General features: G+C 36.5%; 1 protein-coding gene across 1 annotated transcript; it reads right to left on the minus strand.

The window, feature by feature from the left end:
• Window positions 1-3,211: 3,211 nt before the first annotated feature.
• Window positions 3,212-6,532, minus strand: LOC149806355 (uncharacterized). The gene is made up of 2 exons (XM_089972570.1): window positions 6,464-6,532; window positions 3,212-4,529 (listed from the first exon to the last, which is right to left on the minus strand). The coding sequence occupies exon 2, from the start codon at window positions 4,512-4,514 to the stop codon at window positions 3,705-3,707; it is 810 nt and encodes a 269-aa protein (XP_089828696.1). The 5' UTR covers window positions 4,515-4,529; window positions 6,464-6,532; the 3' UTR covers window positions 3,212-3,704.
• Between the last annotated feature and the right edge of the window lie 8,389 nt (window positions 6,533-14,921).

Below are 14,921 nucleotides of genomic sequence, written 5' to 3' on the forward strand. Positions count from 1 at the left end.
ATAATTTAAAATTAGATGTCCAGGGACTCAGTGGTATTTTGGTTACTAACTCAGGAACAATATAAACGGTATTGTTCAGCACCTTTGTGGTAACCACATGCGCTTATTGCATTAATTACACTCACTCTGTAAATGCCAGATTTAAGAGAGCTACACGCATGCCCACCTTCAGCTATTAGGATTTGTAATATTCAGTTCAATAATAGTCCATTCTCACATGTATGCTCATAGAATACATACTAAAAAAATACTGCTTGGTTATCAAATAGTATGTACAGCTTCAAGCAGAAAATGAAGAAGGTAATAAAAAAAGCTGTAAAGCATAGGATAGACAAAAGAATGTAAAGCATAGGATAGACAATAGAAACTCCAAAACAATCTTTATTACATATGAATGTAATAATAATAATAATAATAACATCGTAATTTTGTTATGTATATTTAATTTTGTATCGTTCGTTTGCTTTTCTTAACGATTCTATATTTTATACTAGACCTTGTCCAAAATCAAGTTCAAGCTGTACCTGACCAATAACATTTATTTTGTAAGCAACATAGCTAACTATTTATATATGATTGTAGATTACATATTCACCTCATTATTAATGGTAAACATGTTAGTAATCTTGATTCTGACCATAGAAACGTCTAGAATATAAAATTCCATTACGTTAACAGAGTATTTCCAGAAAAATGGTGATTGTGACCTAAGTCACATACAGTATATAATCTTGTTTACTTGAAAAATTACTCATTATTGCCTTAACAACTGCGGCAGAATCAATCTTATTGTTGCGTTCAATTTTTCATTTTGATGGAGTTATTTTTCAAGCTATTATTACCTGGACTGCATCCTAAATTTGGAATTATTGTGAATTCAGAGAAGGACATTTGAGATTATAAAAAGGCTGAAAGCACATCACCACACTCCAGGCCATTGACACATGAAAACGTTCTAGACTACAGGCACATCAATACATTGAATATTGGAATTTATCTGGAATACCACTGGAATTCAACTGGAGCTTCATACATCTGGACTTGTGATAGAACTTTCAGGAGCCTGGACTATTTGGGATTTAGCTCACTATACCTTAAGTTCTTTTAATTTTCACTTTGTATTCTTGGCAAATAAATTATATTGCTGGATTTTACAAAACTTGCTGGTTTTCGTTATTTTATTTTACTTGTTTTAAGATGTCAGAGCTGTATCAACTTAAACATTTCATATACAAATATAGCTTATCCAGATAATGTTTTCTTGCTGCTAAAAGATAACAACTGAATGCATTAAAACGTGGGTTGCTTGTTCCATATGTACTTTTTTTTAATTAAATTTACACGTAAGTTAGTATATACTGGACACACTAAATAAAAATGATACTCATCTCACATACATTCGTTGTCACAAAGCACACAAGATCTCTTACTTCTATTGATTCTATTGCTTCCATATATCCCACTTTCAGTTCTCAGATACTGAAAAGACACACATAATTCTACCCTATCTCATTTTTATGGTTAAACAATAGCTTCAAATAATATTGGGAACCGAAATCATTTTTCATATGAGTAAGCAAGACGAAGTATTTCCGTTTTCAATCACAGTAGTAATTCTCCGGGTTATGTTTGATATTTCGGCTGGTATTAATGGAAGACCTTTTCTGAAGAGTATACCTCTAGCTTTATCAAGGTTTTGATATCATTTGTTACAAATCAAGGTTTTGATATCATTTGTTACAATAATCGTGCAAACTATGAGTTTGGAAAAAAATCCTCAATAATCCCATGAATTAAACTAAACCATCCTCACACAATATCAAAAAGACAATTTGTCTAACTCTTCACATATATCATCTGCACATTGTACTTATATGTATATATCTGGAGTAAATAAAGAAAATAGTGTTGATGATAAATTTCACCTTGTATCAAAAGTATTCCGCGCTTAGAAAAGGCACCACTGTCCTTCAGCATTACATATGATTCAACTGTACTGTACATCAAAACGAAGGGCATCGAAAATTTTGTCATTTACACCTCATCTAAAAACTTTTTTGGGCGAACACCTTCATATGTTTTTTTTTTTGAAACTCAACGCAATCTATATATCATATACCTTGATAAAAATAAGTTGTCAAACAAAGGGAAAAGAGGGTCACTAGTTTCAACTCCTATCTTGAAACCGAATTGTGCATTTGGCAGTTCAGACAGTTTCCTTCGCCGAAACAATAAAAAAAATCGTTCATACAGGTAAATAATTTTGAAAACAGTTTAAATTACTCAATAATTATCTGTTTTAAGCGGATTCATAGACCTACATATAGGTACGATTAGCCCCTCCAAATCGCGAATAAATAACCACTATCTAATCTTGCATTGAATAATTTGCATATAAAGGGTCTACATATCTGCATTCCGATTCTGAAATACATATATGTTCAAACTATAACGTTTGCCAAGTTTTCAGATTTCTTGTCGCGTTTGTAATTTCATCCTATGCTATTTGTTTTTCTAGTTCTTCAAAGATCGTGTCATGATCCAATGACTCGCCTTCATATATATTTCGTAACATCCTCACTCATTCCATCATTTGAAAACAGGCTTCGTTTGTATTATGCAGACGTTTAGAAGTAGTGTAAAAACTTTTCAGTCGAAGTCACAATTTTACTTTTCTGAAAAAAATCTAAAACTTCCTCGACTGGAACTTTTAAAAGAGGATAACTTATGCAATAAGAGAACCACTGTCTTTCTTACACACTTCTTAGACATTTTCTTTCAATCAAATATCAGTAACATATCAGTTTCTCTCAAACGTGTTACGATATATTGCTAATTGATATGCAGAATTCCTATTTTTGTCCATACATTCGTTATTAAACCATATTATCTGATTTCGTTCTATAAACGTCAACATATACATTGCCCACTTTTTCTGTGGTTCTTCTCAACATATGCTGTTTCGAGGCTAATGAGAATATTCATAAACTGTCACGTGCCTATATCAATACTGCCAAGATGATCGACATATATATTTGCAATACAGTCGTCGAAATGGGAATGGTTATATTCTAAATCTAGGAACAATGCCGTATCCCGTTGCGGATCCTATTTATGAGTAGACAGAAAAATGTAGAGCAAAAGTATAGATAAAGAGCCATCTAAATGAGTAACATTAAAAAAAAACAACAAATAATTGGATTCGAGAAACAATGAGCTGCTTTATTACTGCAAATAATGGGTGCTTAGAGCATTTAGAACATTTGAATTTAAACGGGTTTTGGAAGTTACAAGCTTTGCATGCTTGATTATAAAGCTCATTTGTTCATCTGTAGCAAATTTTACGTCACTGTTTCTTCTTTCAGCTAGAGGGAATATGATACAATGAATGTTTAATGTAGGACAGTTATTATTTAGGTACCTGGTGAATGGTCAAACGTGATATCTTTATATCTCTATCAAATTTATACTATAATTCAGACCACAACACATATTTTGAACCTCTTGCTGATGAAGGCCTTTATATTCAAATAAATGCAGTTCTTGATTTAATTCATTTTTAAAAAAGTCATTAAAGTGAAAAGATTATACTTCAATTTGGTTTGTGTAACATTTCCTTCAATATCGATGTCAAGAAATTGATATCTGGATCAATGTCAAGAAGCGGCTTGTACAGAGGTTCATCAGTATTACATTTTGTCGCATTAGTTGGTGCCTTTGGCCTCTTCCGCCATCTTCTTTACAGCCTCAACTGCTTGCACATACTCGTAACCAGCTTGACAGTTCCAGTCAGCAAGGAACAAGAAGGCCTGATCAAATTTGGGCTTATTGGTGGCAAGCAAGTTTACCATAAACTTCACCTTGTCCTCTTCAGTCATGCTGTCAACCTTAGGTCTGGCTTGTTTCATCTCCTCATCCGTACCATTATACACAGAGGCGTTGTGCATTTCTGCGAAGCGATACACGGATCTTACTGCCAGGCAAAGATAATGCATTGACTTATTGAATTCGGCTTCCGTCTCCTTCACGGTACCGACGATCTTGAGGGCGGCGTACAGTTTCTCAAGGTGCGTCATCTCGATCATGCCCTTCACTTCATCGGGGATTTTATGGTCAGCAGTACCGGATCCCTGAATTTGATCCTGCCCTTGCTTCTGCACAAGCTTTTGCAAAAGTCCTGCCAGCTCCCCATCATGACCTACATTTTGACCACCTTGCCCACCTGTCAAACTCTGAGCTGCTAGGTTACCGACAATGTTGTTAAGAAGGTTGTTGGAATTCATGGAGTTGCCTAGATTCAGTCCGCCAAGGACGTGCAGCAGATCAAGATTCCCAGAACCACCGCCCAACCCTATTCCTATTCCACTACCTTGCGATGGTTGGTCCTTTCCATTAGCGTTGTTTTCATCAGTTGGCTTACTTCCAACATTGCTGGGAAGCACCCAGGTATTGCCCCCAAGCAAGTGACCATTAACAACCATGACGAAAAGGGCGAAGGCCAGAGTCAACTTCATCTTTCAAGATTAGATCTGGAATTAAGAAAAAGAGGACTGAACTAAGCTAGAATCGAGTACAGAACCCAAACTTTGCCAAAGTTTGTTCTTGCATGATCACCTTTAATATCAAGAATCTGAGATAGCCGTTCAAGTGACTTCTTTCTTATTTCTTTTATCCGTCATGTAGTACAAATGTCAAAAAGGAATTCTGGCTAACGAGAAAGGATTCGTCATAACGCGTGCTTGCCTATTCTTGCGTACGTATGTTTGTGCATGTGTTTCCAAACGAGACTGGCACAAATGGAATTTCTATGTACGTTTTCGAGAAAACCAATAAAACAGGTGCCCATGATGTTAGCTGTATGACTTGATTCCGAGTTTGAATACAACTCCTATATTCTATAGCTTTTGCACACATTTTTTCGTCGATAAATTTATATTTTTAATCAGATAGAAAATTGCCAGTGACAAAACGTTTTGACAACAGCCGCCAATATCTCAAATAGGTTCATTCTTATTAGGACTTCGCCGATCAACCACCAACTTTGCAATCCGACATTTTGAAAGAAAATAACCAAAGCCGGTATCTATGTAGATTTTTTAACATTTTTAAATGAATATAAATTACCTATGATGGCATTATCATTTCGTCATCATTCACCAATAAGCACTCTCAAGAGATATCATATTTTAACTGTATTCATTTTAGCACAGTAACTCGTTTTAGTCTGTGGCATACGACTGAATTCTCTTTCGTCATAGTAATTAAATATAAAATTCACAATTTGCAATAATTGCTGTGAGAAAAGAAGCTGTTTATACTTCGTTACATTTCTCGAATTATTCTGTATTTCTGCAACAGGGCCCGGCTCATTAGAAATGACCAAAGAACACAAAAGAACACGTGATATTCAAGTCGGTACAGCCTTGTTTGTTTTGATAAATCTCAACGTGCAATTTTATCAGAGGTTGTGTAATCTAGTAGAAAAATGGCAGCCATGTACGTCGGTGTTATGCGTTACTTACACACATTACTGATTAAGCATTTTCACTGGGACGTTAGTGTCAAATTACCCCCAAAAAATTATCTCTGAAAAACGTGTGCAAAAGCTTGTTTTTTTGACACGATTGACATTAGAAGAATTGAACCAAACGGTAACAGCTTTTGGAGTCCACTCCTTCTTTTGAGGAAGAGATTGACTCTGAGTAGTTTACCCGTTCAGGTGCTACCCGATATGTTCATGATTGTTTATTTTTACCTTTCTCTATTTCTTATATGCATTTTACAGGATTTTAACATCTTTACTTTTGTCTTGCAGTACTTTATATTTGCATTTATTTGGACTGGACTGTCTCCCTAATTTTTTTCACTTTAACTAATCAAAATGTTTCCATGTCGTATCAGTTTGTTCAGTTAAATCATAATTTCCTTTCAGAAAATCAGATATATATGTACAAAAATCGATAGTAAATACATTTCTACAGTCAATTATTCAAGAAGACAGTTGATAGTTTATTTTTTTTAAAATGATATCAAATTAAAAATAGTACAATCTGAAGACAGATATTGACTACTAATTTCCAGTTTTCACATAGTCTATGTGTTTTTCTTGTAACTTAAAGTCACATTGTAATTTAATAAAGTTTCATAAATGATTATAACGTTAAATAAATTACGTAAATGACATTGTTTAAGTTTAAAATACATAAATGACATTGTATAAGGTTAAAATACATAAATAGGATTGTGTAAGGTCACACAACACATTTATTAATGTAAAATCAAACGCAAGCAAAATTTACTTTTAAAACATTTTTGGAATGAGTAATATAGCACATAGATAGCCACGTTCTTTTACCAAGAATCAAGACTGTTTGATATAAAAAAATAAAAATCAATTTATGTTAAACTTCATAAGGTACCATTGAATCAGCGTACATAATTGTATAATGGAACTATGTCTTACCTTATCCTTAGATTTGTAGCTTTTGTTTATCGGCTTTCAGTTCTAGTGTTTGTATCAGGTCACTGGTCGTCTTTTATAGGTATACGGGAACCGCCCAATATTTTCATGTGACAGTTTTGGAGCTTAAAACGTGACTGGGTAGAGCTAATTATCTACAAAACCAGTTCTCAAAAATTGAAGTTCTGAATAAACATAACTCAGCAGTCATTTATGAATTAGTCACAAGAGGCGGGGACCGAAACTATTGCAGATAGTGTATGCCGTTTCCGAGGAGGGCAGTTTGCATGCTGATCTCAAAGATTTATCATACCTCAGAACGAGTTTATTTCACTTTAAATGCATTATAGCAAAGTAACATACTTTTTGCACTTGAATTAGTTTTACAAACTAAATGTGATATTGTTGTGGCATTTATCACTGAACATTGTCGTCAGTCTGTCTCTTATAACGTTCGTTCGTGCGCCCGTTCGTTACAAAATATTGGTGGAGTTGAACGTATCAGACGTTATTCTTCTGATTCATCGGTGAACACATCTACTGATCATTATGAGGTGAGTTCTCCTGGGTTATGATGTTTGTTTAGGACAAATCTCTGCTAGCAAGGTATCAGTGCGCTAGGATATAATTCTCTTAAAATACTCAAATTACACAATTTTCGCAAAGCAATGCATTGAAAATTTCTGATTGTGGACATTGTTCTTGTTAACGTATATATCAATTTACAACACAAACCCAAATGTGAACATTGTTCAACCCCGGATGTACCATCGCGTAATACTGTCGGCGTTTTATGCAACGACAGATCGAAATCTACAAGATTTGCAGAAGTTTTAAAAATGTACACGATACAACAATGCTGTTCACAATTCCATCACATCAGTTCAGCTTCGAGTTTATAACATACGTATCAACTGAATCGGGCTTTTGTTCCACCTTCATCTCTTCACCAATCTCCATCTACCAACATTCCACTCTATAAAATTCAGCTCTTCTTTTGATGCAGTATTTACCCATGGGACTGCATTTTTAGACATTCGAAATGAAATACGTTATTGTGTCTGTCTTGTTATTTCTTCCTTCACGCATTCATCATTTATAGTTCTCTCTATGCAACAAGCGGCACATACATTCGAGCCGTTCCTTTTTCGTATTTGAAAAAAATAGGTTCTGAACACACACACACACACACACACACACACATTTGTTGTTTGGGGTTTAACGCCATTTTCAGCGTATGATATGCCAGAAAAACTAGTGAATGAAGAACCCCGGGAAAACCCTCAGTAAGAACCACCTACCCACGGGATACTTCAGGCAAGCTTCTCACATGCATTACTGGCCGCGCCGGAGATTCGTATCCACCCAGTATTAAGATGGTACACACATGTAACTGAATTCTTCAATTCTTATTGAACGGCTGATATTTCTACTACTAATACTGCTGGTGTTTCAATACTGCCGTTACTATTTTTTCTTATCCAGCAGCCCATATCTAGACAAGGGTCTTCGATTGTGTATAGTGAAATTGATTGATTAAACTTGCCTAGCAAAGATCAATAGTCCCATGTTGCCATAAACGACCAGCTTTACACCCCGAATACGAGATGGAAATTTCACGTATAATGGACAGTAAACAAAGAAAAATATTCTGCCCTTTGTAAATGTTAATCCCCTTTAGCAGACGTCCGAAAATTAACCCGGCATTCAAAAGAAAAGCGAACGAAACGAGGTTCAGAAATGAACAACAAACAAACAAAATGCATAGTGGCAAATTTACGCATTAAGAAATCTATGCCGAAGAAAGGATTCTCAATTAAAAGACATTACAAGATAATAAGAAACGATGGATAAAGTTATTGCTTGGTGGGAAGGTCAAGAAACACAGCAAAGTGCTCTAAATGAAAAGTTTAAAAGCAGAACCAACATTAGATTTAATAGGCAACCCATGGTTACCTGAGGCATGTGGAGATGAGCAAGGCAAAAACAACTGTATGACTCGATTAAAGTTTTTCTTTTTTGAAAGCAATCTTAGGATGTTTGTTTATTTATAACCAGAAGAGAGAAAACAAGGAAAGTAGTTAAATATAAATTGTAACCAAGACAATAAATCAGTATATATGATGTGTGTCCCAATAGGCATTTTAAAACTCGCTCATCCCAATTTTATAACTTTTTTTCTACTTGTTTTATTCCTGGCATAGGGCAGGCAATGAACTCGTCTTATATATAAACAGTAAAGACCACATTTGTCTTTTTGTGTATCATAGCTGCCCAACAAGAGACTCCGAGTTCGAAACTCTCTTCGGCGTCCACAATTTTTTTAATACATTTTTGGGGGTATTTTTAGGTCCCAACTTTCATTTACACTCGCTAATCCCACTTTTTCTTTTACTTTTTATTAATCCCGTTATAGAACGATCAATCAATCCTTTTATACGATAAATGCTACAGATCACGTATTGAAACACGCAACTGTGTCCTATAAGCATAGTGTTCCTCTATTTTAATGTATAGAAAGGAAGTTTCTTCAAGGAGTTAATAACTGTCCTTTTTAGAATGTGTCTGATTTATAAAGGTACCCGCTTGGACAGGTTTCACAAAACTTGCATTCGGATTTTATGGTTGTCGCTAATGTAACAGCAGTAAGAAATAAGAATAAGCCTATCGACTATTAATAATTATGTACTACATTTTTGACACGCATTTGATAATCATGTTTTTTGTTTATTATTCTTAAAACGATACCCTTACGTTAATGCAGTTTATAGTGGAATAAGAGACACTATGATATTTCATGTGGAGCATCTCATTAGAGTCATAACATAAAAAACGAACAGTACACGCACGCACGCACACACACACACACACACACACACACATATATATATATATATATATATATATATATATATATATATATATACATATACATATATATATATATATATATATATATATATATATATATATATATATATATATATATATATATACCTGTGAGTTCCTTGTCCAATGATTATCATCTGGTGAGATTTTCAGGATTATGCTGTTTGTTGAGGACAGATTGTTGTCGCAGCATTCACGCACTAGGACACATAGGTCTTAAAATACACTCATTTAACAACTTTTCCGCAATAACACATGGACGATTCCTTATCGTGTACATTGATATTGTTGTGGTATCTATCCTGTTTAACACACACACACACACACACACACGAACAACACAAAACAGCATAGAACATATATTTTCGTTCCGCAATATGCCTGCAGAGATTTATCTACATTTTTTGCATGTAAAATACGAATAATGAAAAGCGTAGAGACTGATCTACCGGCACATGCGAGGTTCGCCTTTGAGTGTCCGTTTTAAAGGAAAAAAAGCTCGTGAGATCAGTTGGTACCGGGCGGACGAGTTGTCTACGGCCATTACAGACCGCTCCCATCTCACCTCTAGCCGCGTACGGTCGAATCTCGGTTCGGCTTACATGAGTATCTGAGAGCTTGCCAGTAGCTTCCCGTGGGTCTGTGGTTATTCCAAGGGGTTTCCCGGGTTTATCCTCCAGAAATATGCCGGCTGCCACGTATAGCCTATCATGTGTTGAAAAACTGAGGTAAACCCATAAAAACCAAACCAAACCTTGAAATCATTTCATCTGGGAGACTGTATCAAATACATCATTTGCAATTTTTTTTTCACCTCATCCACACACGTATCTCCGTCCACCAACCAGCCATAGAAAAGTTATAGGGACTTGTATGTTTTACGATTCATTTTATAGTCTCGATTTGGCCAGCCAATGGCCTTCATCGTGGGGAATGAAGTGGATCGATAACACTTGCCTTACGAAGACGACCTCTGTCCACGTTTCTGAAATCAGCTAACTCTGCGCACCAAATACGAGTTTGAAACATTCGTTTATTGAAGAAAACAAAGCAAAATATTCAGCATTCTGAAAGCATTAATCATCTTTTGTAAAAATCATGAAAATAAATTGGTTTAAATCGGAAATTCGCGTGACTCGAGGATCCAGATGTACAATAAGCAATGTATAATATTGTTACAAGAGTACTAGCCATTAAGTTTTATGGATCTTAGTAGTATGTAAAAATGCCGGTTCTAGTACAGCACATGATAAAAGGTTCATTTTGATAACAAGCTACAATGTTATGATGTGCCAGAATCGACTTCCCTCTTTTTTGGACTATCGCTGCCATCCCCGCGCAACTGAGGCCTTTCTCCCCCAGTATGTGAAAATGCAAGATTTATGTGGGCGAAGTGAAACTAGTGGTTTGGTGCCAACCCCGACTATCGCTGCCCATGTCCCGCCCCCGATTACTGATTAGGGTTACACGGTGGTGGTGTGAATCAGTTCCAAAAGTTGACCCTTACTGATACAGCAAGTGCCGTGTTTCATGACGAGATCCTTATCGTAAGTAATGTGCAACGTTCCTTGGTCGTATTACTTTCTCTATTGTGCCGTGGGCAACACTTGATCAGGCCCGCGTCTTATGACTTTGGTGAGAGTCAAATTAATGGCAATATCGATGTTTAAAAGGTAAGCCTTAATGATGGCATCCTTGAGATCGTTTCGATTTTCTATGATGACGTGGGTGAGATTCCGTGTCTCCGACATGTTCATTATTTCTTAGGATTGTGATAATTTTACCAAATTTTCAAAGTAAGTGCCGCTAATGCACGAAGTGTAATGCTTTCGAATGAGATCAGAATCATACCTGATCTTAACGATGCCATGATCCGATAATTTGTCTGCTGCGCTGCTGTTATATTTTATCTGCGTTCGACGCAGATATCTTTAGTCAGTGTGAGTTCTACGGAGATCTATACGTTATTTCTGAAGAAGGTGGCGATGGCTTCGTCTAGAGTTTCTGGAGTTTGCAGTATGACGACGGAAATGTAGCATTTCCCTGCATTTCTTAATTTATATCACCCTCATTTAAGTAACAATAATGGAGTTCCATTAACATCTGAATGAATTTATCTCGTATAAGCTCGTGACAACGACCATAGGTGGGTCTGAATAAGCCACCATAATAGGCTGCTGTCTTTTCGACGATAACGAACCGCGGCTAAATATTCTGTTCTAACATTTTTTTTTTCAACCTTGCCCTGCTTGTGGGGGTCTTTAATTGAACTTGTGCTGAGAAAGAACATCGAAAATCTATTGGGTGGTAACGTTGTGAGTTATGTTATTTGCGTTGATGACGCCCTCAGTTTTTGATACTCCCTCGACGGTTACATTGTGGCGAAAGATATAATTGTATTACTAGAATTTACATGCGTTTTGTGTGGCGCGCAGGAACAATGTCCATATATTATTATCTTCAAGTGTCATACGGCCTCTCCGTTTCTCCTATTGCCTCCGTAGGTTTACTATTGGATGCGGTTTTTCAGAAAACGTTTGCATGGCCAGCTTACTTTTTCACTGCGCTACGATAAAAAATTCACAACCGCGATTTTGGTTTGTACATGAACGAAACTCTATTGTGGGTCTCATTTTTTGTTTTGGAGAGCACGACGACCGAGTGGATTACGGTTGCGCAGACGGAAAATAGTTATTGTTTTTACTCCGCCAGAATTAAGAGACGGACGTGATCGTATACACGAGAGAATACAAAATTCTAAAGTAGGACCAAATCTATTTGATTTGCCCTGACCTAAAAATCACGGCTTACATTCCTTTTAAATTAATGATGTTGTGCCAATAAATACGTAGACCGCGACGATAAAAAGCGTAACGTCATCGACATGACCGTCTCCAAGTATGATGAAAAGATTCAATCAATTAAATAAGTATATTAGAAATGGCATTATATACAATAGCTCAAAGGAGAAAACATCACGTTTTTACCAGCTACGAAGCAGCCGAACAGAGAGACTTCAGACACGTGACAAAAATTAGGATTAGTAATTACCAATATGGATTATTCTCTTATTAATGTTGCTGGCAAAGGAATCCAGCGTGATACGGTTTATCGGTTACGTTTTGTATTCGAGGCCCATCCAGGTATCATTCCTTATGTTATGTAATCGACCATCTTAGTATGAACAAACTGGATAACCGCGCCTAAAAAATGTGTAATTTGTGTCACAACGTGAAATTGTGCGGCGAAGACTTGGTGGTGCTAGATAGTTTGATCCTGCTCGTCATGAGATCGCGACTGATGCCGAAACTAATGATCAAATTGAATTTTGATCCATAAACACTGTGTCTAATATTATCGACATTAACTACGGAGCAATCACAGTTACTGCAGAGGCGTCATTAGGTCCACACTGTCAAAAATCTAAACGTGAGATTCTCTTTCCGTTATGCTTAACCCGCCGAAAATTTCATTTAGCCCGCTTTTTGAAATATCATTGTGGAAACCGGCGTCAAATCTACATGATATCGTCCGCCGTCCGCAGCTCTCTGATTAATAGGCTCATGTCGAATTGTTTACCTCACAAATACGACGTGGTCTTATTTAAAATTTTATTGCAAGCGGCGAAAGCATAGCGCTTACTGTTTCTTTGGGCCTCTAATTTTGATTCGATCTTTTGAAGCATTGTTTAAAACACGAGTCCGTCTCCTGATACAACCAGCATTAAAGGATTTTGTACCTCTCAAATACGATATGGTCTTATTTAAAATTTTATTGCAAGCGCAAATGCATACCATGCACTATTTATTTGGGCCTCTAATTTCTGTTCGATCTTTTGAAGCATTGTTTAAAATACGAGTCCGCCTCCTGATACAATCAACATTAAAGGATTTACCGTAGCTCCTGTCGAAACGAAACCGTTTACAGTTACGGCAATCGTCACCACGGACAACACCCTCATAAAGCACAGGTAAAATCAGTAAGCGTGCTTCAACATTTATACATTCCAGTGGAATTAACGGTAATATAATTCTAATTGTTTCCTGTCTTCGGGCGAAAGACTTTCGTCCAGATTATTAAAATTCAGCACTGGTCTCGTTTTTCCTTTTTATATGATCATCGTAGACTTTTCCAAGCCTGATTAGATGTCGTATCGACGAACGTCATTATCTTCATGATCGAGTCCATATCTTTGTATCCTAAACCGACCTGTTGCAACAAAAGGTTTCTTATCGATATGATCGCGTAAATTTTTATTTCCTCGAAATTTCAGAAAGCGAATATATCGCGATTTAGTGCGATGAATCATAGACGCTAAACGTAAGCTGGGAATCGGAGCGCCTGCACAACGAATTGGTACGGTCTTCTAGTGTTGGTTAAAAGCCAATTGAAGAACTGCATATTCCCGCGAAAAAATAATTCCACGGTGTAAGGTGATTGCAGTACCGTTTGATGATATTTTGTCCATGGATTTAGTGTATGTGGGAGATTACAGATCTCATTTTTAACTCAACAGATGTCGATGTAATATCGATTTACGACAAAGTAGCGGAGGACAGAAAAGTTGCTATATCGTGGTTCGGGGTGGGTGATGGTCGGAATAACAGGACTCATCGTCAACACGTCTATATAATCCTCTCAGGGAAAGCTCGTGGTTACCGCTACCCAATGACGTGCGAAACACAAAACGATCAGTTAAAGTTAAAACAATGACAACAAATGTTTCTTGCGGGCGGTATAATCTACACTTTATCCTGCGAAAAGAAATCCTGACCAATCTGAATCATTAGTAACCATATGAAAACATGCTAAATTTTGCCGGAATCGATTTCCCGATGCAGATCGGCGACATATCAATATTTTTAGGTGTGGCATCGGTGCCGGTAATATCTACAAGCTGAGACTGGCTAGTGGGAATTATGAAACCTGCTTTGGTCTCATGTGACTTCACAAGGACGGCAACGGGGAGCTCGCCTACTAAAATCACTATTGCTGGATTTAAAAAAAGAAAACTTTCTCCAGATTACTTACCAAATGATGATTCCTTTCGTGGTGTGCGATGATTTTGAAGCGCTGATCACTGTGATGGATCAACAGGAGGATCGTACCGATGACGAATTATATACGATTGAGTATCACATTAAGTGCCGCGTAATTATGCGTACAAAATCATTTGAATCAACGAAAATTATAATTCCAAGGTCAAACTGTATCGTGAGCTTTGAAAACTTCGTGCACCAGATTGCATCGAAAACTTCGTAAGGAATTTACTGGCAGAGGTGGGTAAAATATAATCGATTTTTACCAGCGTAAATGAATTTTAGTGAGCAGAACAAAATCGATTTTTATAACGCCGTGGATTGCTTGATCTGTGGAAAAAATTTGGATAATGACCGACTGAAAAATCATTGTCATTACAGCAGCAAACACTGATCAGCTGCTTATATTGTGTGTAATTTACATTTAGAAAAGAAGAAGAAAAAACATTTTGTACCATTGGTGATGCATAACTTGCGAGGAAGCCAGTCTCGCATGAGCGTCAAATGTTTTGGGAATTTTTCTCAAAAAACAA

This window comes from Sinohyriopsis cumingii, chromosome 1, assembly GCF_028554795.1.
Source record: "Sinohyriopsis cumingii isolate HCF-2022 chromosome 1, ASM2855479v2, whole genome shotgun sequence".
NCBI classification, from domain to species: domain Eukaryota; kingdom Metazoa; phylum Mollusca; class Bivalvia; order Unionida; family Unionidae; genus Sinohyriopsis; species Sinohyriopsis cumingii.

Excerpts from the sequence above, each read along its gene's own strand:
- LOC149806355 (XM_089972570.1), bottom strand. The coding sequence starts at position 4,514 with ATGAAGTTGACTCTGGCCTTCGCCCTTTTCGTCATGGTTGTTAATGGT.